General features: G+C 36.8%; 1 protein-coding gene across 6 annotated transcripts in view; it reads left to right on the forward strand.

Moving 5' to 3' along the window:
• The window catches only part of ATP2C1 (ATPase secretory pathway Ca2+ transporting 1), a 53,015-nt gene that overhangs the window by 13,479 nt on the left and 16,025 nt on the right, over window positions 1–23,511 (forward strand). For all 6 annotated transcript variants that reach the window (XM_075057367.1, XM_075057386.1, XM_075057394.1 and 3 more), the window contains 13 exons: window positions 2,586–2,696; window positions 3,585–3,701; window positions 5,297–5,386; window positions 8,215–8,250; window positions 9,169–9,230; window positions 9,600–9,708; window positions 13,278–13,433; window positions 16,632–16,700; window positions 18,544–18,619; window positions 19,093–19,159; window positions 20,303–20,427; window positions 21,682–21,779; window positions 23,322–23,417. In XM_075057367.1, the coding sequence (XP_074913468.1) occupies window positions 2,586–2,696; window positions 3,585–3,701; window positions 5,297–5,386; window positions 8,215–8,250; window positions 9,169–9,230; window positions 9,600–9,708; window positions 13,278–13,433; window positions 16,632–16,700; window positions 18,544–18,619; window positions 19,093–19,159; window positions 20,303–20,427; window positions 21,682–21,779; window positions 23,322–23,417 (1,212 nt within the window). The remainder of the gene's footprint in view (window positions 1–2,585; window positions 2,697–3,584; window positions 3,702–5,296; window positions 5,387–8,214; window positions 8,251–9,168; window positions 9,231–9,599; window positions 9,709–13,277; window positions 13,434–16,631; window positions 16,701–18,543; window positions 18,620–19,092; window positions 19,160–20,302; window positions 20,428–21,681; window positions 21,780–23,321; window positions 23,418–23,511) is intronic.

Here is a 23,511-nt window from a genome sequence, read left to right on the forward strand (position 1 = left end):
TGTGGCAAAATTCTGGGTTTAGAAAAGCATGGTCCAAGAAAACTGAAGCAGAAGTAAGGCTAAAATCCAAAGAAAATTAAGTATAACCTTCTAAAGTATGAAAAGTCATCCTCTCCAATGGCAATTTCCTGAGAATTGAAGTGATTTAACTTACTATTTGTTTGTGGAGGCTTAACAGCAGCTGTAACTGGGTGTATTCTTAATTGCAGAATAGGTGAATCTGAATGAAACTTCCTTCCTAGGGCCTGAATCTTGTGAGCATCAAGTGCTTCATGGATGCTGGTAAAAGTGGTGGTAAAATTAACCAAAGGCTAGCTGTCTGCATGGAGGACTGAGTGGTCATGATGATGTATTGCTTCCTATGATGAAATTTTGGGGAAATTAATTTGTATATACCAAAGAGTATTTTGTAAGGCTTAGGGTCACTGTGTGTATTTTTCCTAACTGAAATACCTGTCATTCTGCTTCTATTGTGGTCAGCTTAAGTTGCTTTAATAATCTGTTTTGTAGAGTGAGTCTTATGATGCTGTGTTCTGTGAGAAGCCTTAAACTGTGGAGCAAATGTTTGTCCCTCTGGTCCAGAGCAGTGTAACCTTGTTGGTGTAAGGGCTTGTTACTGTTGGGTTTTGTAAAAAGACCCCTTGTTAGGAACAGAATTGTACTCATGATTTTGTTTTTATTCTCATGTTAAAAGTAATAGTTTTTTTAAAATACTTTAAATATACATAGAATGTTGAGAGAGAAAAATCTGTTATTTGTTGAACCATGGCTGAAATATTTTTTGGCTCAATTTCTTGTCTAATTTGAAACACGTAAAGGTCTTTGGAAATGATAACTTGCTAGATAATTTTTGTAGATGTATGTATTTACAGTGTATAATAATGTGTATTCACTATCATTTTTAAAGATTACGTACATCGGTGTATATACTTAAGTTTTTGATGAGTACCTAATCAATGCTAAAGCGTGTGTAAGTCACATACTTTGTAATACTCTCAAAATTTGACCACAGACTTTCCAATTCTGGTCTTTTAATGATGCGTCTGTGCAAAGATTAGTAAAGAACAAAACAAAGCTCTTTGACTGGAATGAAATATGGGAACTGGAGTCAAGGTGTGTCAGAACTGCCATTCTTGGCCCTTGCTGAGCTGCGCTCCTGCAGCCCAGCTGCTCACTCCCACTGGCTTCAGGCTGCATAACGCTGAGTGGGGCCCAAGGGGCCTCCCCTCTTTGGAGGCCAGTAAACACATTGTTAAGGTGCAGTTCTTTAATCTGCCATCTACCCTGCCCAAGAGCTCAAACCCACACCTCCTATTGCCCTGCCTTTCATCTTGTTCTCTAGACCTGCTTTCTTAGAACTACAGTGAAGGAGGAAGTCTTGTTTGTTTACTGTTTCACTAGCAACTACATGGCAAGTATAGAGAGTTTCCAAGGGTTTCTCATGAAAGTGTGTGAGTTCTAACTGTAGCACTTTCACCTTTTGTTCATTGTTCCCTTGAGCCCCTGGGATGAAGTCTTTGTGGGGTCTATTTACATAAGCAGCTAGAAAAACAAATATTGAGTTGAATTAATCTCAGCTATCGTATTTGAGTATATGACAAACAGCATGCAATATAGAAAATGAAGATTGTCATACCTTTTTTAGGGCATAAAAATGCTGGAATCTTTTAATGTATTGTCATCTTGAGGTACTTTATCTTATATTTTAAGTCTCACCATCCATAAAGGAGATTTATACAAGACAGTAATTATTTCTTAAAGCATAAAACCGCTTACGCACATTCTGTGCAAGTATAATGGGAAAACCGTTTCTGTGGCGTGCACGTTTGCATGTTAGGTGTCTTCCAGTTAATGGAAGGGGGTTGTGTGTGTGTCATGATGGATGAGATATTAATTGTGGGTGCAGTAAGATAGTGAGGGAGAAGAAAGTATCACTCCAGCTTCTCATTTAATAAGCATGAATTCAGAAACTCTGAAGCTTCATTAAATATTAAAGCAGTGCTGAGCTGTATGATCAATGTTGCTGTTGTGCTCTTCTGCAGTTCACAAAATTTTAACTTCCTAAAGTTATGGGAAAACATTAGTTTATAGCATTGGCTTGAAGCTTTTGTACTGTAGTCAAGTTTTATGACTTCACTTGCATGTGTGTTCTTGTTGGGGGTTTTCTTAATGTTGTTTCTCCTTTCTTTGTGCACAAGAAAATATAAATAGGCCTGCTTAGACCATCTTCATTAATGAGTAGAAAGTAGAGGCAGGGAGTGAAATTTATCTGGAGTGGTTACTTTCTGACCAGGTGTTGGTGATAATGAGCTAAAGGATTATAAATATATTTAACTGTTATGATCTTTGTCATCACTAAACATGTCATTACAAACATTAGTCTTCAGTTGCATGCCCAGTATTTTCTTTTATTATTGCATATGGTACTGCATGAAAATAAGCTGAATGGTAGATTTTTTTTTTTTTTAAAGTGCAATGGTTATTAAAAACTACCTTTTAATGGCATTAATACTGCATTGTTCTGGTATATTTTGTTTGAAATGAAATGGTAATACTTCCCTTCAGACTTTGTTTTTGGTTTTTAGGTTGCACGTCTTCAAAAAATCCCTGATGGTGACAATGAGACAATGATTCCTGTACTGTCTTCAAAAAAAGCAAGTGAATTGCCAGTTGATGAAGTAGCAAGCATTCTGCAAGTAAGTGATTTTGCATCTCTTAAGAATGTGCTGATGTTACCAAATAATAAGTTTTTCTTAAGGACAGATCTTGTCATTGGAAGTCTATGCATTATCATGCAGTTTGATATTAGCTATTGATTTTTAAATTGTTACTTGAAATGCTCTAATCTCTAATATTTTCAAAGAAATTGGGTGTTTGGAGGGGGGATGAGATTCAGCTTGAAAATGTTTGGGTTTCTGTGTGCTTTGAAGATTGCTTTTTGTTAATAAAAATCTTAGACTCAATCTTCCTATAAAATTCTGTCCTGTTTTTCATAGCTACTGCTTCAGTTTCTCTAAGGAATCCTTAATTTATTTTGGAGCCTCCATTTTAAGTGGAGGAACAGGATTGAGAAAGCTACCCGTTGACAGATTTATGAACCATTGAATCTGGGTTAATTTTCATGATCGATGGTCTTTTTTCACTTTCTGTATGCTTGACTGCTTGAGGAGTACACCATGATAAATGTTCATCCCTGACAACTCAAGACTTTGAAGCTATTGCTGTCATTTGGCTGAGTAACCGAGCTCCTGACATAATCGTCAAGAGTCTGAACTGTGCCCACAGTTTGGCTTGTTGAAGAGTTTTCTGCAGGGAAGATCAGTCATTTAGAGATGTCAAACATCATCTGCTTCTGTAGTTCTTCTGTGAATTTTTTGTTGAATCTCTTAAGTAGTGCCAAATTGAGTTCTAAAATAGTAGTTAGTTAGCTTTTATTGTCATACAAACATTAGTACCAAGCTTGTCTTTCTGATGTTGGCCAAATCTGTATAATCTAAGGCTATATGTTTTGGGGTTGGAATTTATTGGAAGTCTAGCTTATCAGTGCAATTGCTGACTGTGTTATTCTTTGCATATTTTAATAGGCTAATCTTCAGAATGGCTTAAAAAACTGTGAAGTTTGTCATAGACGAGCATTCCATGGATGGAATGAATTTGATATTAGTGAAGATGAACCATTGTGGAAAAAATATATTTCCCAGGTTAAGATTTTGTCCTTTCTGCTTTTTTATTTTAATACTTGTCAGTAGTTTTGCTCTTTATTGCTTGATTTTTCGTGTGCACGAACGTACTCTGGGGAAAAGTGGGGAAACGCTAGTAGAAGAGGAATTGCAACTTCTATAACTTATATCTAATTTACCTATTGAAAAAGCTTTTTATTTAGGTACATGCCAGTGTTTTAATTACATGATTTGTTCTTGAATGTATGTTCATAACTAGCCTGAGGGCTGGAGAAGCAGAATAAAGTTCCCTGTAGGCAAAGACTTGAGCGTGAATGACACTAAGGTCAAACATAAATGCATATGACTGTTGCTAAATATTTAAAGGGAACATGAAGTATTAATAACTTGATAGACAAAGGAAATTTTAAAAAGCAAACCCACTGCCTTTGAACTGAGAGTGGAGGTGGGACCAGCCTTGATTCTGGTGTTAAGCAGAACCGGCAACAGTCAAGTGTGAATTGTTTTCCTATTAGTGTGATTTATTTTATTTATATATATATATATATATATGCGTGTGTGTGTGTGTATGACCATGTACAACTACTCAAAATGGTGTGAAAGTGTCACTGCTTCCTCCTGCCTACCTCTTCCATCACCCAGCTACACAAGATATTTACAGCAAATTTTCACACAGAAGATTTTTCTAATGAATTTGTAGTGTTAAAACAGTTTTGGTCAATGTTTCCTGTACCTTGTCTGAGCAGTGCAGTTAAGTTCCAGAGTAAACCCTGAAGTGATAGATGGTTAATTCTAGAGAAACTGTTTTGCTTGGGAGTGATTAAAAAGATATTCAGTGCTCTGCTGATGTTAGCAGTGCGAACATCATCACATACTAGCTGTCCTCTGGCATTAATGCTTTATTTTCCCATGTGTAGTGTCAAATTAGTCAGATGCATCAGAATACTTCTAAAGCATATTATCCAAGTCTGTTTTAGGTAGGATTTATTAAGACACATATTTGCTTTGAATGTGCTTATGTGCTTTTAGAATGTTCTTCACTTTAACTGTAGGAATGTTATTTTTTGTAACATTTCTCAAAAAAAATGACCATGTGAGCAACCAGCTGTCATGTACAAGCAAGATCCTATTATTTTCGCCTTAGAAATCTGAAGAAAGCATATGATCTGAAAGGAAAACTTGTATCTTGTAAAACAAGAAATCATGAACTGAAAGTTAGGAAATAGATTGCTGCCTTGCTAGTGATCAGTTGCTGGGAAGAGGATAAGCCTGTTACGTTGAAGACATTTTGAATATATTTCAGGCTTCTATTTGTATGTTTAAATGCAGTATAAACAAATTTAAGAGATTATTCTTTTTGTCTTAATGTGAATCAAGAAATGTAAGAAACAGTTTTTTCCTGTTATGTATTGAACATGGTCTGTTCAAGGTCTTTATTAAAAAAACCCAAACTTAAGTAAACATCTGAACTGTACAGTCAGATTTCTTTGCACTGGTAGGTTAGAAATAGTTTAATTATAGAATAATATGTTACAAAAATAGGTGTGCTTTGAGGGGTAGATAAAATAGTCTTTCTGTCAAGAGTATTGCTGAATTACTGTTCTGTTTCGTTTCAGTTTAAAAATCCCCTTATTATGCTTCTTCTGGCATCTGCAGTCATCAGCGTTTTAATGCATCAGTTTGATGATGCTGTCAGTATCACTGTGGTAAGGAACTAAAATTTTATCTTTGTTGGGAGCACTTCACAATGTGTGATGACATGTACTTTCAACATCACGTGAATGCCCAATGTGGGTTGGGATCACTTGATTCTAATTAATGAATTTTATTTGTATGCTGTCATTAAATCTGTTTAGTTTGACTGGCTTTTGTTGTTTTGGGTTTTTTTCTTGACTTGATAGCAGTATTACATATCAAAATACATCAACTAATAATTACCTGGCTGCATCTTATATCTTTACTCTTTCATTGGTTAAAATGCCTGTCTTTAGGTTCAGAGGAGCAATTTTTGGTGTCTTCTATGTAATTTTTATCTTAAATTATGCTTTAATTTCAAATTGAAACCAACATTAAGCCTTCTGTGAATTTACTTGAAAGATGTAGTCTTTTAAAACGTGAAAAAGAAATGTAACCTGAACTCTTTAGTAATAGCAGAAGGAAGATGAAATCTGAAATAATGCGGGTTTTTTTGGAGAAGTTTGCATTTCAACAAGGTGCTAAACTAGTGAGCCAAATATAGTACTGCTAAATATTTGTCATTGCGAATGACACAGAAGTAAATTATAATCCCTTTGACCTTTTTAGGGTGATAGGTGATAACTGAAAACTGGGATTTCTGTATGATCAGGGGCAAGTTGTAGCTGGTTTTTGTCTTGGCTGACCTCTGCACTCTCTATGTTGAATTTTACTTTTGTAATTAAATCAAGGTAACTGGAGGTTTGCTCCTAACTCCTCTAATTCTTTAGAAAGAATAGTTTTCTTTGGAAGATAAACTATGTGACTTCTTTAAGAAAAAAACATGCAATTTTGAATTTGAGTATAGTGTTAGTTTGGAATCGTCTGCTGTGTTCCTAAGTTGGATTTAGGTAAATTACTGTATTATGAAATGTATTTAATTATTGTGTCTGAAAGTTGAATTATTTCATGTTTTCTCCTTGGTTAGTGCCCTTAAGTCTATTTCCTAACACTCTTGAGCAAGGCAATGAGAAAAGAACAGGGCAGTTAGTGTAAAGGAGCAGTAATTTCTGCATTCTGTGCTGCAACCTGGGAAGGAATCTTTAACAGCCTTATGCACATTGGTAGAGATATCGTAAAATATGGAGAAAAAGTGTCATAAAGATAAAGTTCATCAATTGTGGGTTTTGTCTAACTTCCGACTAACCTACCATTTAGTCTTGTTATTAATGCCCACTTTATCACCTAGTGAATATTTGTTTTGCTTCATTTTCAGATGATAGTGCAATTTTTCTGTGGTGTGGGTTTTTTGGGGTTTGTTTTTTTTTGGTGCTCAGAGCCTTAGCAACAAAACTAGCTTGCTGCTAAAGATCAGTGACATATATTTCTTCTGGTGGCAATGCTGGCTTGAGCAGCTTTTGCCATCTTCCTAGCTCTGCTGGTACAAATGTATTGTAAAACTTTTTGATCTGGACTGGGAACTAATGAAGCTTTTAAAAAAAAATAAAATTATGTACCTTTTTCCATTTGGAGGATATTGGCTGCTTGATGCAAGCCATTGCACATAAACACAAGCTGAGAGACTGATGTGAGGCTAGGAATGCAAAGCTGTATCAGGTAGCATGAACTGTAGAAGATAATATTGCCTCCAAAAGAAACACGTGTAGCTGTGGTGGAAATATTCCATAGGAAGATGGAATATATATAGTTATTTCCTAATATTCAGTTGGTGAGGCTAACATTATTATCACAAATAAGGCAGATTTACTGGATCTATCCTTGATTTAGTTAAGAGTTCAAGAGTTTTTCTCTTGCTAAATGGTAATATTGTGGTAATTTTTTAGTAGTTGCTGTGTGTGCTTTAAAGGCTTAATTAATAGCTGTTGTGTTATGGTTCTGTAAGAAATCAGTGTAACAACTCAATTTGAGTAACAAATTCAGTTAATGTAACAAAACAGAATTTGAGAGTGTAGTGAAGGGGAAGATGATACTTACTTTACATAAAATTGATCTTTGTTACTTTCGGTAATAAATTTCATTCATTCACTCAGTTTCACATCACATGCTTACAAGCCCCATGATGTTTATGTTGAAGTGTTGTGACCAGAATTGTATGTGATATGGGGGACTATGAAGACTTGCTATTGAGACCTTAGTACTTATCTTGGATTATTCCTAATGAGCAATTTTTTTTAGCTTTTTTTGTTTGGGATCTGTGGCATCTTGGCTGTTTGGGGTATAGTCAATGTCCTGTCTCACTCCTTGGGAGTCTTGGGCTGAGATTCCTGAGTCTTGTCCTCTTCTTGTTCTCCTTACTGGGATATTTTATGGCTCCAAACCTGTTCTTCAGCTTGCTACCTTAACTTTAGTTATCAGTTTATTCTTAGGTTTTTTTGGTATCTGGTTATTTGAATGAAACCACATCTGTGATGCTCTGTAGCAGTTAAAACTTCACTCCTAACCTTTGTTCTGTTCACAGAGAACACCATTCACGCTTAATTCAGACCAATTTTTCTATTCCTGTCATGGATCTCTCTCCACTGCTGCCTCTTGCTCACTGTTTAGAAACACAGAGCAGAGGAAATTTTTCTTCAAAATTGCTATCTAGTTATTAATTTTATTTTTAGTAAAATTAGTTATTGAGTTCTTCAACATCACTGGAGCAGATATAGAAGCAATGCTGTTATCTATTTACAACAGACCCAAGGGATACTGAGTGATTTTGAGCATGAGAAAGATTGTTTCTAAATCATGTTGTTAATATGACTTAACAACTATGGCTGAGCAAAACCAAATATGATCACTTACTTTCATGGCCATTTGGAATTCTTTTATCTCACCCACTTTTGTTTTCTTGCAGGCAATACTCATTGTTGTTACAGTTGCCTTTGTTCAGGTAAGACAGCTGTTGTCCAAATAAGATTATTGCTTTTATGTAAACTCTTCTATTTATAAGACTGAAGTAATTGTCTTGATGCATTGTGCTGTGAATGGTTGAGTAAAGAGCTCTGTGCTTTGATCCAAGTCTTTTGCCTTTTCTGAAGTGCATGATTTGTCCTGCTTTAACTACATTGACATTTATGCATCTATATCGGTATTATACTCAGCCATAAAAGAGTGCTTGTAAAGAAGCACTCGGAATAGACAGTGTAGGAGTACTTAAATATTTAACTACTTATAAAATAGATTATGAAAATGTAGCTCTGGCTTTAATTTTGTACATAAATTTAAAAAAAAAAAGTCTTTTAAGTAGTTTTCTAAGTCATAAAAAAGTTGTTTTCATTCTGTAAATAGACAGCTTTACTCAGTGTGTGCCTAAATCAAAGTTCCTTTGTGTTTGTGCTTTATATCTTTGTTTACCTTATTTCTGTAATCTGTTTATTGAGTTAGAGATGAGTTGTGTTACCTTAGTTCTCCAGGGGCTAAGGGCATGAAAACAATGGTTTTGGTACTAACTTGTTAAACTGTAGAACTTACTCATGTGTCTGATCCCTGAGTTTAGAAGCATTACTGCAAGTATTACAAAGACCTGAAGATACTGAAGGAAAATGCAAAGGACCTCTGCTATTCTTTCAGAAGAAACGCATGTAGGCAAATCTGTGAATTTTTCAGTGTTTGGACCATATTTGCTTTTTAAAGTATCTAATACAGAACTGTTGAAAAGTATCTCTTATCTGATTGTTTGCAATATTACTTTAATACAGCTTTACTAATAAGATGAATTTCGGCGGATGTGGATGTATCTTACTGTTTTTTTAACTTTTGCCTGTTTTAAAAAGTATTATCTGCTTTATTTTTTTTAATTTGTCTGCAGGAGTACAGATCAGAAAAATCTCTTGAAGAGCTTAGTAAACTTGTGCCTCCAGAATGTCATTGGTATGTAATTATCTGTCCTTTCAGTTCTAAATTAAGTAATTTTAAGTTTAATCCGAAATGAGTAAATCAAAAAGATTTTACTGAACTTACTGTCTTTCTGTCAAGCTCTTATGCTGACATAGAACATGCTTTGCTTTCGCTCATTTTAAAGATTGTTTTATGAGCTTAAAAATTACTCCACATTGTTGCTTCTCTGAACCCTTCAAATGATGTTACTGATGTGTAACTTCTAAGAAATAAGCTGTAAATTAGAAATGGTATTTTGCTGAAACCAGTAACATTGCAATGCACAGTCAACCATGTGAATGCTTTTCTCAGATGAAATGCCAGAGGATACATTCTTTTTGCTCTTCATGTTTCTACCTACAGTGTACGAGAAGGTAGAGTGGAACATACACTTGCAAGAGATTTAGTCCCAGGTGATACAGTCTGCTTGTCAGTTGGAGACAGAGTCCCGGCTGATCTACGATTATTTGAGGTATATACCTACTATTGCTTTAATATTTATTAACTTTTCTTTTAGTGGGAGAGAGGGGAAGAGAAGATAGCCACTGAATACTGAAGTGCGTTAAGTGTTATTGTTTGGAGTTCACAACTATTTTGATAGAAATTTTGAATTAATTACTTTCCAAATGTAATTGTGCATTCTTAACAATATATGTAGCTTCTTATTGTAGGACATGAGAGGAAAGAATTTTCCAATTTTATGTAGTAATGCATTCTTGAAAACTTTAGTTGAGTATTTGTTGTGGTTTAACCCCAGCCAGCAACTAAGCACCACGCAGTTGCTCACTCACTGCAACCCACCCAGTGGGATAGGGGAGAGGATTAAAAAAAAGTAAAACTCTTGGGTTGAGATAAAGACAGTTTAATAGGACAGAGAGGAATAAAATGATGATGATGATAATGATGCTAAAAGAATTGGAATATACTAAACTAGTGATGCACAATGCAATTGCTCACCACTCACTGACAGATGCCCAGTTAGTTCCCCAGCTGTGATCTGTGCCCTGCTCCCTCCTCCCTGCCCCCCAACCCCCCCGCCCACTCACCCCAGTTTATATACTGGACATGACATCACATGGTATGGAATACCCCTTTGGCCAGTTTGAGTTAGCTGTCCTGGCTGTGTCCCCTCCCAACTTCTTGTGCCTCTCCAGCCTTCTTGCTGGCTGGCCATGAGAAGCTGAAAAATCCTTGACTTAGTATAAACACTGCTTAGCAACAACTAAAAACATCGGTGTGCTATCACATTATTCTTGTACTAAATCCAAAACATAACAATATACCAGCTACTAGAAAGAAAATTAACTCTATACCAGCTGAAACCAGACAGTACTTTCACAATATGTTTAACATTGAGGAAAAATGATTGTTTTCAGTCTGAATGATAAGATTTTTTTGGCAGCTGGTTGCAGATGTCTGGAGTCTTTCTTTGCATTAGTCTTTAGGGTATAGTTTCAGTGTTCTCTGATAATGGAATATTAAAAAAAATTAATTGTGAAATTGTGCCAGTGTAATCTTTTTCTCTGACACTTTTTCATCAGTGTGTTTGTAACATTAGCACTGCTGGAAGTGCTTGAGTTGAAGCAATAGCACTATAATAGTACTTGCAGATTCTCTAAAAATGAGGTGGAATTTATTTATATTCATCTTGCTTATTTTGATGATTTTGGTTGAATAACGTTGTGTTACTTTTCTGTCAGATTGGGCATCCTCAGGTTGCCCAATATCTGTGTTATCTATCACGTTAAAGTAATATATTTATATGATGAGCTATATCCAGTATATCCATGGTTGATGCTGGATTAATCAGTGTTCATTTTATAGACAAAGCCTAAACGAGCTAGTTTCTGAGACAAATTCATGGTACTCTTGAGAAATTTGCCTGGATTATGTGTTGTTAGCCCCTATAGTGTAGTTAGTACTTAAGTGGGTTTGTTTTTTGTGACTGCAAATGCTTTCTCCTTCCCTCAGCAATTGTATAGTCTCTGCACTGATATGAAACTGCTGTTGAAGCAGTGTCTTTCTTGCTCATAAGCTCATAGTATGCTGTGATAGCAGCATGCTTGAATGTCTTATAAAAGAAAGCAGAAACGGAATTGGAAGTTGCTTAGCTGTCTGTAGCCCTACACCAGATGAAAATTTGTGCCATCCTTATCTCAACTACTCTTGCAGATCATTTGATAATAAGAGCATGTCATCTTATTTTCATCTTGTCTTTACTGGGCATTGTTATGGGGTGGTGGGTTTAAAAAAAAAAAAAAGTGATCGTCTTTTCAGAGAAAGAACTAGATCTCTTTTGCATATTCTGATTGATGCTGTCCTAGAAAATTGTAGAAATGGTAATTAGGCACTGTTTACTTTCTGAAGCCTTTCATATATGTGAGAAGAAGTTTCTTCACTGGTCTAATCTTGCAGGGGCAATCTGGTTTTCCAGAATGTATTTGAAGACCTTTTCTGGACTGATTTTTCTATATGTTAATGAGTAGCCCATCAAGTTTTATAGTAGTCTTCCCTAAAGCCAGAATATTACATCAAGAACTAACATACCTATAACAGTGTAGACTTTAAACACAGTTCCTTTTGGTAGTGCTGATAAATGTTTCAGAGCTCATGGCTAAATCTCAACAGTAGCAAAGCGGCATCTTCATCCTGTTTCAGCTTGGAGTTTGAGGAATACATCACAAATACAAAATTACTATAGAACTTTCTGGAGCTAATCATTCTTTATGGCTTTGATTGAAAGATTCATTGCAGGTTTTGGCAAGTGTCCCTTTTCCTTTATTGATATAGCATCCATGTTTTAAAGGTGGGTACTGCACTGGTAACTATTTGAGAGCATAGCAGGAGTTAGAGTGATTTGACTGATGAGAAAGCACTTTAGTAAAGGTGCTATCCTCTTTTAACATTGACTAAATTATTTTTGATCTAGCAGCCTGTGTTCGTTTTGTTGTCCAGCTAGAACTGGAGTGCATCAGAATTATCATGTCACTTAAAAAAAACCAAACCAAAACACTGAAAAATCCTCAGCTCAAACTCAGAGTGATCTGCTATAGTGTGGTGGTGCAGAGTGTAATGTAACTGATTCTTGTTTACTCCTTGTAAGTGATATCATTTCAAAGAGTTTTGGCAATTGAGTTTTATTATGCATCCTTTAACACTGTTTTTCTTGAGAAGATTATCTTGAAATTTAGTGATATGGTCACTAATAGTGACCATATATATACTTTATACTTTTTAATAATGCAAAATTGTTTTACTTAAATTCTGTGAGCAGAATTTTATAATTCAGGCTTTGGCCCTGTTCAAGACCCATTAAAGTCTTCGTACATTAAGATGTATGAAGCGATGTCAGCTGGGGAAAGACATTTCTCTTTATTTTATATGTTGATAAGTTATTTTTTGTTTTAGATTATATGTATAGAACACACATTTTATTTTCTTCAGCTGGTTAATAGAGAATCATGAATTTTTAGCTTTTTCTTCTCTAACTGCCCCTACGTGCTTCCAACAAACTACAAAAATAAAACCTAAACCAAAAAAAGGCAGTTTCTGTTCCTCTAGTCCATGCGGCTGTTGCCTGAATAGCATTTTTCCTATAGAGAATTTGTGAACAAAAAACACTGTATGAAATATGCTTCTTGTTAGTGAGTTCTTAATGGACCATGATAGGAGGAAGCGGACAGAAGAAGAGTCGAGAGGATAGTATGTATGTGCACTTTTATTCCCAGTCAATTATTCTGTTTGGTGACAGAATGCATCACAGTTGCAATCTCTTGAATGTTTTATAGAAAAACAAACATGAACATAAAATTATGAGTAAACTTTGACTCTTCAAAGTGTGAGCTTGTTGCATTGCTGCAGTATTCTGTAGGAGTGCTTGTTGCTTTGTTGATCCTTAAAATATAGTTGATATTGACATGGCTTCTTAACCATATGAATAAATTGGATATATTTTTAATGGTCAAAATTGGGAAACTTATATTAACACTTACAGCTACTTACAAAAGATTGCCATGCTTTTTATCTATTTTGTTTTCAAAGGCTGTGGACCTTTCTATTGATGAATCCAGTCTTACGGGTGAGACAGCTCCTTGCTCTAAATCTACAGCTTCTCAGCCAGCAGCAACCAATGGAGACCTTACTTCTAGGAGCAATATTGCTTTCATGGGAACACTGGTCAGATGTGGAAAAGCAAAGGTACAAGGGGAGGGCAGGGACAGGTGACATTATAGTGGGTGTCTGCTACAGGCCATCCAAACAGGAAGGTTGAGCGGATGAGGCCCTCATACAGACAGATAGGAGCAAGCCCCACGTTCACAAGCCCTGGCCCTCATGGGTGACCTCAACCATCCCAGTCTGTTGGAGGGACAACACAGCAGACCATAAGCAATCCAGGAGGTTCCTGGAATGCGTTGATGACAACTTCCTTCTCTAAGTAATAGAGGAACCAATGAGGAGAGGTGCCATGCTGGACCTTGTTCTCACCAACCAGGAGGGGCTGGTGGGAAATGTGAAGCTCAAGGGCAGCCTTGGTTGCAGTGACCATGAAATGGTGGAGTTCAAGATCCTTAGGGCAGTGAGGAGGGCGCACAGCAAGCTCGCTACCCTGGACTTCAAGAGAGCAGATTTTGGCTTCTTCAGGCATCTGCTTGGTAGAGTACCATGGGATGAAGAGGGGCCCAAGAAAGCTGGTTAATATTCAAGGGTCACCTCCTCCAAGCTCAGGAGCAATGCATCCCAACAAAGAGGAAGTCAGGCAAAAACACCAGGAGCCCTGCATGGATGAACAAGGGGCTCCTGGACAAACTCAAACATGAAAAGGAAGCCTACAGAGGGTGGAAACAAGGACAGGTAGCCTGGGAGGAATACAGAGAAATTTCTGAGGAGCCAGGGAACAGGTTAGGAAAGCGAAAGCCCCAATAGAATTAAATCTGGCCAGGGATGTAAAGGGCAAGAAAAGCTTCTATAGGTATGTTGGTGATAAAAATGGGAAAATGTGGGCCCTCTCTGGACAGAAACAGGAGACTTGGTTACCTGGGACATGGACAAGGCTGAGGTACTCAGTGACTTTTTTGCCTCAGTCTTCACTGGCAAGTGCTCCAGCCACATCACCCAAGATGCAGAAGGCAGAGACTGGGAGAATGAAGAACTATCCACTGTAGGAGAAGATCATGTTTGAGACCGTCTAAGGAACCTGAATGTGCACAAGTCCATGCGACCTGATAAGATGCATCCATGGGTCCTGAGGGAACTGGCGGATGAAGTGGCTAAGCCACTGTCCATCATATTTGAGAAGTCCTGGCAGTCTGGGGAAGTTCCTGCTGACTAGAAAAGGGGAAACATAACCCCCATTTTTAAAAAGGGCAAAAAGGAAGACCCAGGGAACTACAGGCCAGTCAGTCTCACCTCTGTGCCTGGCAAGATCATGGAGCAGATCTTCCTGGAAACTATGCTAGGGCACATGGAAAATAAGGAGGTGATTGGTGACAGCCAACATGGCTTCACTAAGGGCAAATTGTGCCTGACAAATTTGGTGGCCTTCTACAACAGGGTTACAGCATTGGTGGATAACGGAAGAGCAACGGACGTCATCTACCTGGAGTTGTGCAAAGTATTTGACACTGTCCTGCATGACATCCTTGTCTCTAAAATGCAGAGACATGGGTTTGATGGGTGGATCACTTGGTGGATAAGGAATTGGCTGGATGGTTGCACTCAAAGAGTTGCAGTCAACAGTTCGATGTCCAAGTGGAGACCAGTGATGAGTGGTGTTCCTCAGGGGTCGGTATTGGGACCAGTGCTGTTTAACATCTTTTTGGGGACATGGACAGTGGGATTGAGTGCACCCTCAGCCAGTTTGCCGACAACACCAAGTTGTGTGGTGTGGTTGACACGCTGGAGGGAAGGGATGCCATCCAGAGGGACCTTGACAGGCTTGGGAGGTGGGCCCATGCGAACCTCATGAAGTTGAACAAGGCCAAGTGCAAGGTCCTGCACGTGGGTTAGGGCAATCCCAAACATGGATACAGGCTGGGTGATGAGTGGATTGAGAGCAGCCCTGCAGAGAAGGACTTGGGGGTATCAATGGATGAAAAACTGAATATAAGCCAACAGTGTGCACTCACAGCTCAGAAAGCCAATCGTATCCTAGGCTGCATCAAAAGAAGTGTGACTAGCAGGTCAAGGGAGGTGATTCTCCCCCTCTACTCAGCTCTTGTGAGACCCCACCTGGTCTGGTTCAGCTCTGGGGCCCCCAGCATAAGACAGACATGGATCTGCCTGAGGGGGTCCAGAAGAGGGCTATGAAGATGATCAAATAGCTGGAGCACCTCCCCTGTGAGGACTGGCTGAGAGAATTGAGGTTGTTCAGCCTGGAGAAGAGAAGGCTCTGGGGAGACCCTGTAGCAGCCTTCCAGTACTTAAAGGGGGCCTACAGGAAAGATGAGGAGGGACTCTTTATCAGGGAGTGTAGTGATAGCACGAGGGGTAATGGCTTTAAACTGAAAGAGGGTAGATTTAGATTAGGTATTAGGAAGAAGTTCTTTACTGTGAGGGTGGTAAGACACTGGAACAGGTTGCCCAGAGAAGTTGTGGATGCCCTATCTGTGGAAGTGTTCAAGGCCAGGTTGGATGGGGCTTTGAGCAACCTGGTCTAGTGGAAGGTGTCCATGCCCATGGCAGGGGTGTTGGAATGAGATGATCTTTAAGGTCCCTTCCAACCCAAACCATCCTGATTATTGATAGGGAAGAATATTTTCCATGTTTCAACTATTTGAAGGCAGTTCTTATTTTTAAAGTTCACCTATCAATTGAGAAATGTACTTTAATGACTACATACATTTTGAGTTTTCTGAAACAATAGAAATGGAATAGAAACAGAAATTTTTACTGGAAATATGGAAGACTTTACTGTGATACACTGCAGAGCTTTTCTTATTGGTGCTTTTTCAGACACTGGTTTAAAAAGAAAACTAATCTAGGGCCAGGAGAGCTCAAATTTACAGGGAGCAGATGATGTGAAACTCTTCTGTCTAGGATGTGGTATTTTGTTTCTAGAACTACCTTCACATTTGAAAACCTGTAACTGAAAATACAGTTGTGGCTAGTGTTAGATAGGTGTTGTGTTACCCTATTTGAGTTTTGTTACTGGTAGTTCCTAAATACTTCAGCGGTGCACAGAATAGCAATTTGTTTCAAAGAGGCAAAATGTTTTTTACCAAAAATATTCCCTACTTGTGCCAAAAATTAATTTTATAAGCAAAGCTAACAAAATTGTAGCAGGCTGAATGGTGTTTGCCCAGTATTTGAGTCAAAGCTGTCAAGAGCAACCACTAACATTAAAATTAAACTTCAGATTTGAATTGGCTTTATTTTTGTTGTTTGTTTTTTTTTTAGGGGATAGTTATTGGAACAGGAGAAAACTCTGAATTTGGGGAGGTTTTCAAAATGATGCAAGCAGAAGAGGTAAGAGTGAATATTTAGAAGCAAAAACTCTGAATTTGGGGAGGTTTTCAAAATGATGCAAGCAGAAGAGGTAAGAGTGAATATTTAGAAGCAAAGACATTTTGTAAGTGTATATTTCATTCATTAAAACTTTGAATTTATTCCATAAGACCTTAGTTAAACTTAATTACATTGTTCTTAATATTTTTCTTCAGTGAAAGAAATCTTAGCTCTTGAACACAAAAGTAGTAATTGAATTCAGTGCAACAAAATATCCATAGCTGACCTAAAAATATTAACTGCAAAAGTAATATTCTACACCTGTTCAGTGGAACAAATATCATTGCAATTTGTGAAAGTGTATTTTTTTTCAAGTGGAACTAAGGTTGCACAAAAGGGATTTGTATCACAGATTTGTGTGCTGCAGGCACAGGACAATGTTTTTCTTTGATTAGTGTACTTTGGGGTTATGCATGTGTCTCCTGCTGCTTCATGATCTCCACTTTATCCTTTTATAAGCTGCCTTTGACTCTTATATATCAAACTCCCACAGTGATTTTTCTTTATTGCAGTACGCTGATCCACATGGAAATTCAGACTCTTGAGTGCTTTGTGTATCTAGGGCCTTCTAGCTTCCTCTCTGGCTGCCTGACCAATGTAGGATCATAAGGAGACAGTGTTTTGCTAGCTGTCAGGACATGATCAGGCATAGTATAGGCAGCACTTTTTTTCTAGATACTTATATTTCTGAAATGTGCCAAACCAGAGTAACTAAGAGCATTAAATGCCGCAGTCAGGAGTGTATCACCGACCTCATGTTGTTAGCTGCAGTGACTTACTTTACACCTTTCAAGGGAACACTGCTGTCCAGTCACCAAAGTGGAATCCACTTGAATACACGTGTGAGGAAAATATGATCATCTGTTGAACAGTATTCAGTTTGTATTGTAGCAAGTGTAATTATTAATGAAAAAAAAAAGAAAAAGAAAACTGAGTATTCTACACCAACAACATTCCAAAATATCAGATTATCGTAGAGTTATTTTTGATGTTTATGTTACAGTAAACTCAATTTAAAAGTAAATTTTGACCGTAAGAGTGAATCAAACTTGATACCAGCTTTCTCATATAGAGTGTATGCACTTTTTTCATAACCTGTTGAACGAAGCTGATCTTACGGTGACCCTGTCGTCCTATTTTTTGCCATGTGTTCTATACTGTAGTCCACCATATATTACTTTTAAAAAAACCCAAACTTACTGGCATCCAAGGTAAAAATCCACTTTCCTGGTTTTTTTTTTAATTAAAATTTTTGCTTTGTGTCCCCACCTCCTTTCTATGCTTTTTTTTTGCACTAGATTGCCTAAATATTTCCACAGTTTTCTGTTTGTCTAAATTTGAATTTTCTACAGATGATTAACAAATTCCTTTTGAGATATAATTGGCCTTCCAGGGCTCTGATGCCTCTATCTTGAAAAGTCAGTTTTCTTGCTATCAAGAACTTCTCGGTCTTGGAAGAAGTGCAGTGGCTTTTAGTCAGCATGATTTTTTATTTATTTATTTTTTTTTTTAATCTTTGATATGACTTTTTGTATTACATTTGCTGTAGACATCACAAAGCTCCCAAAGAATATTTCTAATAAATTTTTCATTTCATTGAAATGTTCTTGAATATTCTTGAATGCTACACAAGAATGGAACAGAGTAGTCTGTTTCCACAAAGTAAACATATGGACAGATAGGGTATAACTGCATCTTATTGACTGACAGTGTCTTGAAATTTGTGTATCTGAAGTAATATGTGATACAGTTCATGCTTTCAAACCTGTGCTTGTTAACTGCTGCATGTTTACCATTCATCAAGGCTCCAAAGACACCTCTGCAGAAGAGCATGGATCTCTTGGGAAAACAACTTTCCTTGTATTCCTTTGGTATAATAGGTAATAGAAATTATGTAAAAGAATTGCAAATTATTATGTAACTGCGACTAACATGTAGGCTTGGGAGAATGGAAGGCTTGATCTCTTTTTTTAAATATTTTGGCTCACTTTATTGGTCACTTTGATTCCATGCCACTAATCATCTGAAGATTACTAATGTGACATATTTTTCCAACTTACTTTCTGTCCTTTAAATGCATCCTTTTAAACTGCAATGTGTCTTGTATTCTGATTCAAGCTGTGCCTAAGTGAGTACCTCACTGTTGGTATGATTGGGCAACTTGACTGGCAGAAGCTTTCTTCACCTTTGCCATACTAATGGAATCATGCTTTGACAGTGAAAGAAATAATAGATTTTTATTGGTAGCACAATTATAAGCTTGGTTTTGGCTATTTGAGCTCTTTTTCTTGTCCCCATGAGGCTGCAGTACATGTTGGTTTTATATTTATCCTGACAACTCTTTTCTTTATAGGAGTTATTATGCTGGTTGGCTGGTTGCAAGGAAAGCATATCCTTGATATGTTCACAATTGGTGTGAGGTAAGACTTGTTTTTAAGTAGTGTAGATTGGGCATTACAGCAAGTGTCTGAAAGCTAGTGATGCATGTTATAATATGCTTCCACACAGACTCTGCTTTTAAGTTAACATAAGTCATTAAAAATGAAAATAGACTTTGTACTGTAAAAAAACAAATTCATACTTATTTTTAATGATACAGTATGTTCTTGTGAGTCTCTTCAACTGTGCATTTGTATGGTGATTTCTGAGTGTCTTGTGGAACATCTGCAAACAGACAGATGTTGTACAGAGTTGTACAGTTTGAATTTCCATCACTGAGTAAATAAAGTAAATGTAGTTTTTATAAGTGACATCAGGCAAAACTAAGTTACTACAAGCCTTGTGTCATGTAGTTCATTAGCTCATTTTCTAACATATTATGGAAACCTAATCCCAGGGTGTTTTCTGCTGAGAATAAAACTGAATTTAGATGATCTAGTTCTGTACTCTTAGAGAAGTTGCTGAGTTGCTAATTACATGGACAGTGCATAAGGCAGAAGTGTTTCTTTAAATGACAGGATCAAACTCTGGAGATTTACCCTTCTGGGGAGGTGGGGGGCTAGGGGGGGAGCAGCAGGAACTGCATCTTTGAGCATTGTGTAATGACTTATTGTGATCTTGTTTATACTGTTACAAAGGGTTTTATTTGTTTGTTTTTTAAATGACCTTTTGTGGCATTCCTGCACTGAGCTTGCTGCCACATCATGATCTGGAAGTAACAGCTGTGGATCAGTGGTCACTTGAAGTGGTGGCATTTCCCAGTTCTGTTTAGTGCTGACTACACTTGTTCTTCACAATCTGGGCTGCTTTGCACGGTCCTAATCAGTGTTTTGTGTAGGCAAAACAGATGTACAACTGATTTCTCCCTCCTCCCAACTTTTCTTCATACTTTTGCATAAGTAATGAGTATAAATGTCTAAATTACTGCATTTTGTTATTGTCTTCAGTGTGTATCTTATAATGAATGGTATACAACTCTATTAACATGGCAGCTGCTTCCTTTCACTTTTAATGTCAGTGAACAGGCAGCTACAGAAACAATGTTCTGAAGTGTAAATGTATCATTACTATGTACTTATGTATGATGTTCTAAGGCAAGATTTGTATATTTACCTTCATTACAGTTTGGCTGTAGCTGCAATTCCTGAAGGACTCCCAATTGTGGTAACAGTGACATTGGCCCTTGGTGTGATGAGAATGGTGAAGAAACGGGCTATTGTAAAAAAACTGCCTATTGTTGAAACTTTAGGTATGACTAGACTAACTTAGAGATAGTATTTTGATACAGATGTTAGGAAATCAACACAAATATTGATGACTAATGGTTAAAATAAAGCAGGTATTCTTATTTTGCTAGCAATGTGGTGGTATCTTTAAAACATAATTGAATGCATTTTACACAGTTAGAATTCAGGTATATGTTTTTGTGGGCCCTCGAACTACTTTTATTTCAGTTTTAAAAAACAAAACACCCCAGTCTCTCAGTTAATAGCATGCCACACTAGCAGTACTCTTAAACTGTGTGAGTGACTGGATGTATGGAGTACTCTTTATACTTGTTTGCTGTGAGGTGTTCTTGTTAAATAAGACTCGTAAAATGTTTTTTAAACTAAATTTTTGGTGTAAATTTAGGAATAATATTGAGAGTTGGAAAAAAAATCCAAATTTGAATATTAGAAAAAGCTTTGTAATCATAATGCAGCATCAGGATGTTATGCTGCTCATATTAAAATAATTTAAAAACATTAAAGCTTAAAAATATTCTGTACGCAGTTTCAGTCACGAAACATGTAAAGCACAGGACATGGAAAAGAAAAGAAATACTAAGTTAAATAATTCCACTGCGTTTGAATTTCTTTTTGCATTTGAAGATTTGACATATTTTTTCCAATGCTGCTAGCAGAGTTTCATTAGTGTTGCAAGGTTTTTTGTTGCTTTTGCAATTCCTGCTATTGTGTCCAAAAATGTCAAGATACTGCAACACTCTTAGAAAATACAGTTTTCCTAAGTTAAAAAGGCATATGTAAATTTCACATTTCTGTCATCTTTTAAATCTTAGTAAAATTTGCAGGTTTAGTAGTAGGTCACACTTGTGTCACAAAAGTGTTGTGGCTATTGTTAGGCGTTGCGCTTTCTGATAAAGAATGACTACTGTAAAGCAGGCTTTTAGCTTTCCTCCTTACCAGGAGTCGCAACTGAGATTTCAGTAATGTAGTTTGAGATACAGTGGAATAAAATGAAGGAGAGGTAGTGAATGGAAATATTTCAGACGAGTTGTAAATTTGGGATTTTAATTGGGTTTTTTTATTTATTGGACAAACTTGCAGAGAACCTTGTAGAGCTGTTCATTAATAGCTGAAAATTGGCTGTCTTTGTGAAAAAAACAAAATGAGATTTAACAAAGACAGCTGCAGTATTTCTGGAAATTTGCTTGTCTTGAATACTCGTTAGTTACATTGTTCTAAACAAGAATTGACTTATAAATGTTAATTGGTTATTTCAGGTTGTTGCAATGTAATCTGTTCAGATAAAACTGGAACTCTGACAAAGAATGAAATGACTGTTACTCATATTTTTACTTCAGATGGGCAGCACGCTGAGGTATGTTACATAGTGAGACTCTGTTAGACTTTAATTTTCCTTTTTACTTTGTTGTGTGTATTAGCTGAAACATGCCTGAGTATGCTGTAGGTAAAGCATCAGTTAAGAAAGCGTAAATTTGCTGGACCAAGCTCCTGTTCCTCAACTTCCAGTTAATTCTGTTCTTCAATTCATTTAGTATTGTAGCCTTTGAGCTGTGTTATCCAACACTTCTCTGGTTACAGAAGAATTTTTTGTATGTTAAGTTCTTGGTGGCCATAAGTCACAATAAAAGACAGATGCTGAGATACAGTGCAAAGACAAGTTGAGAGATTGTGTTTTTCTTCAGTAGACAAAGTTGAGGCCATTTTGCTGTTGCAGGTGCACAAAAATAAAATTTGCATGTTACAAACATTTCAGATAGGAATATCCAGCTTTTGGCTAAAAGACAATTTATTGTGTCAACCCTTCACACTGAGTATGTGCTGTCATTCTTGCTTTTTCATAATGGATGGAGTTGGAAGTAGGAGCAGGACATGAAACAGTGGTTGTTGAGATTGGGGACTAGCTGCAAAGACTGAAGTAAGTGCACAAAAGAGAAGCAAAAGCAGCAGGAATGGAAAAGCAGAAAGGTGTGGAACTAGATGTGATTTCATGGGAGTGTTATAAACAAGTTCTTAAATTCTCAAACTCTTCTTGATCAGGGTTTTTTTTCCCCACATTACAGTTAACAGAGGGTCTTCTCATTGACTTTTGTAAGCATAAATACTGGCATTTTTTCTTACTCTTTCCTGTTATTTACCTATGTTTTCTTATGTATCTGGGTATTTATTTTTCTATTCTTGGAATTCTATAGGAATACTGTAATTGTGTTTTCTTTACTACTAGCACAATTTGTTTACATCTGGGTTAAATCAGCTCCTTTTTCCTAATTGAAAGAGAACTTGAAAGGGATGTAAAATATATTAGCTGTTAATGCTGTAGACATGAAGACTTTTAGGATCCTAGTGGGATGCCTGGTTTTTATACACTAAAAATACAATTTTACTGTTTTTAACACCTCTCTAAAGTCTTACCTTGAGAGAGGCTGTTCAACTATGATATGTTTGGTTTTTTTTTTTCTTACTGGATGAAAGTAGGACTCTGCTCTCTACTTCTATTCCCTTGCAGGGCAGGGGGTATGCATTATTAACCAGGATAAAGACAAATAGGAGGAAAAAAATTAGAAAGCAAAAAAAGTAAAAAAGAAATCATGCCTCATACTGTAAAGAAACAACATACACTGCATTCATTCTAGGGAAGAAAATTGCTACTTTTTTTTTTTTAAATAGTCTGTAGTATGTTTCATTGAACTCACTTGCCCTCAGGAGTGTTTATTCCTTAATCTAGCACCTGCTACATTACAAGTTGAGTAGGAGAATCCATTCACACTGAGTAAAATCAGTCATTATGAATGGCCTTTTTAAAATTTTCTGTAGTTCATAATAAAAAGCTGACATTAAAAATGTAATGTTCACCAGGTTCATAAACATTGCATACTGCCTTTGGCTGTTTGTCTTGCAGGTTACTGGAGTAGGGTATAACAGATTTGGAGAAGTAATGCTTGATGGTGAAATTATTCATGGTTATAACAACCCATCCATTAGCAAAATTGTTGAGGTAAGATCTTAGCACAAAGAGGTGAGTTTTGGTTAATGACATAGCATAAGAGCTTTGTATGGCACTTACTTTGTGTTCTGTTTTCTCCCCTCTT

The sequence above is a fragment of the Buteo buteo genome, chromosome 2 (genome assembly GCF_964188355.1).
Source record: "Buteo buteo chromosome 2, bButBut1.hap1.1, whole genome shotgun sequence".
NCBI classification, from domain to species: domain Eukaryota; kingdom Metazoa; phylum Chordata; class Aves; order Accipitriformes; family Accipitridae; genus Buteo; species Buteo buteo.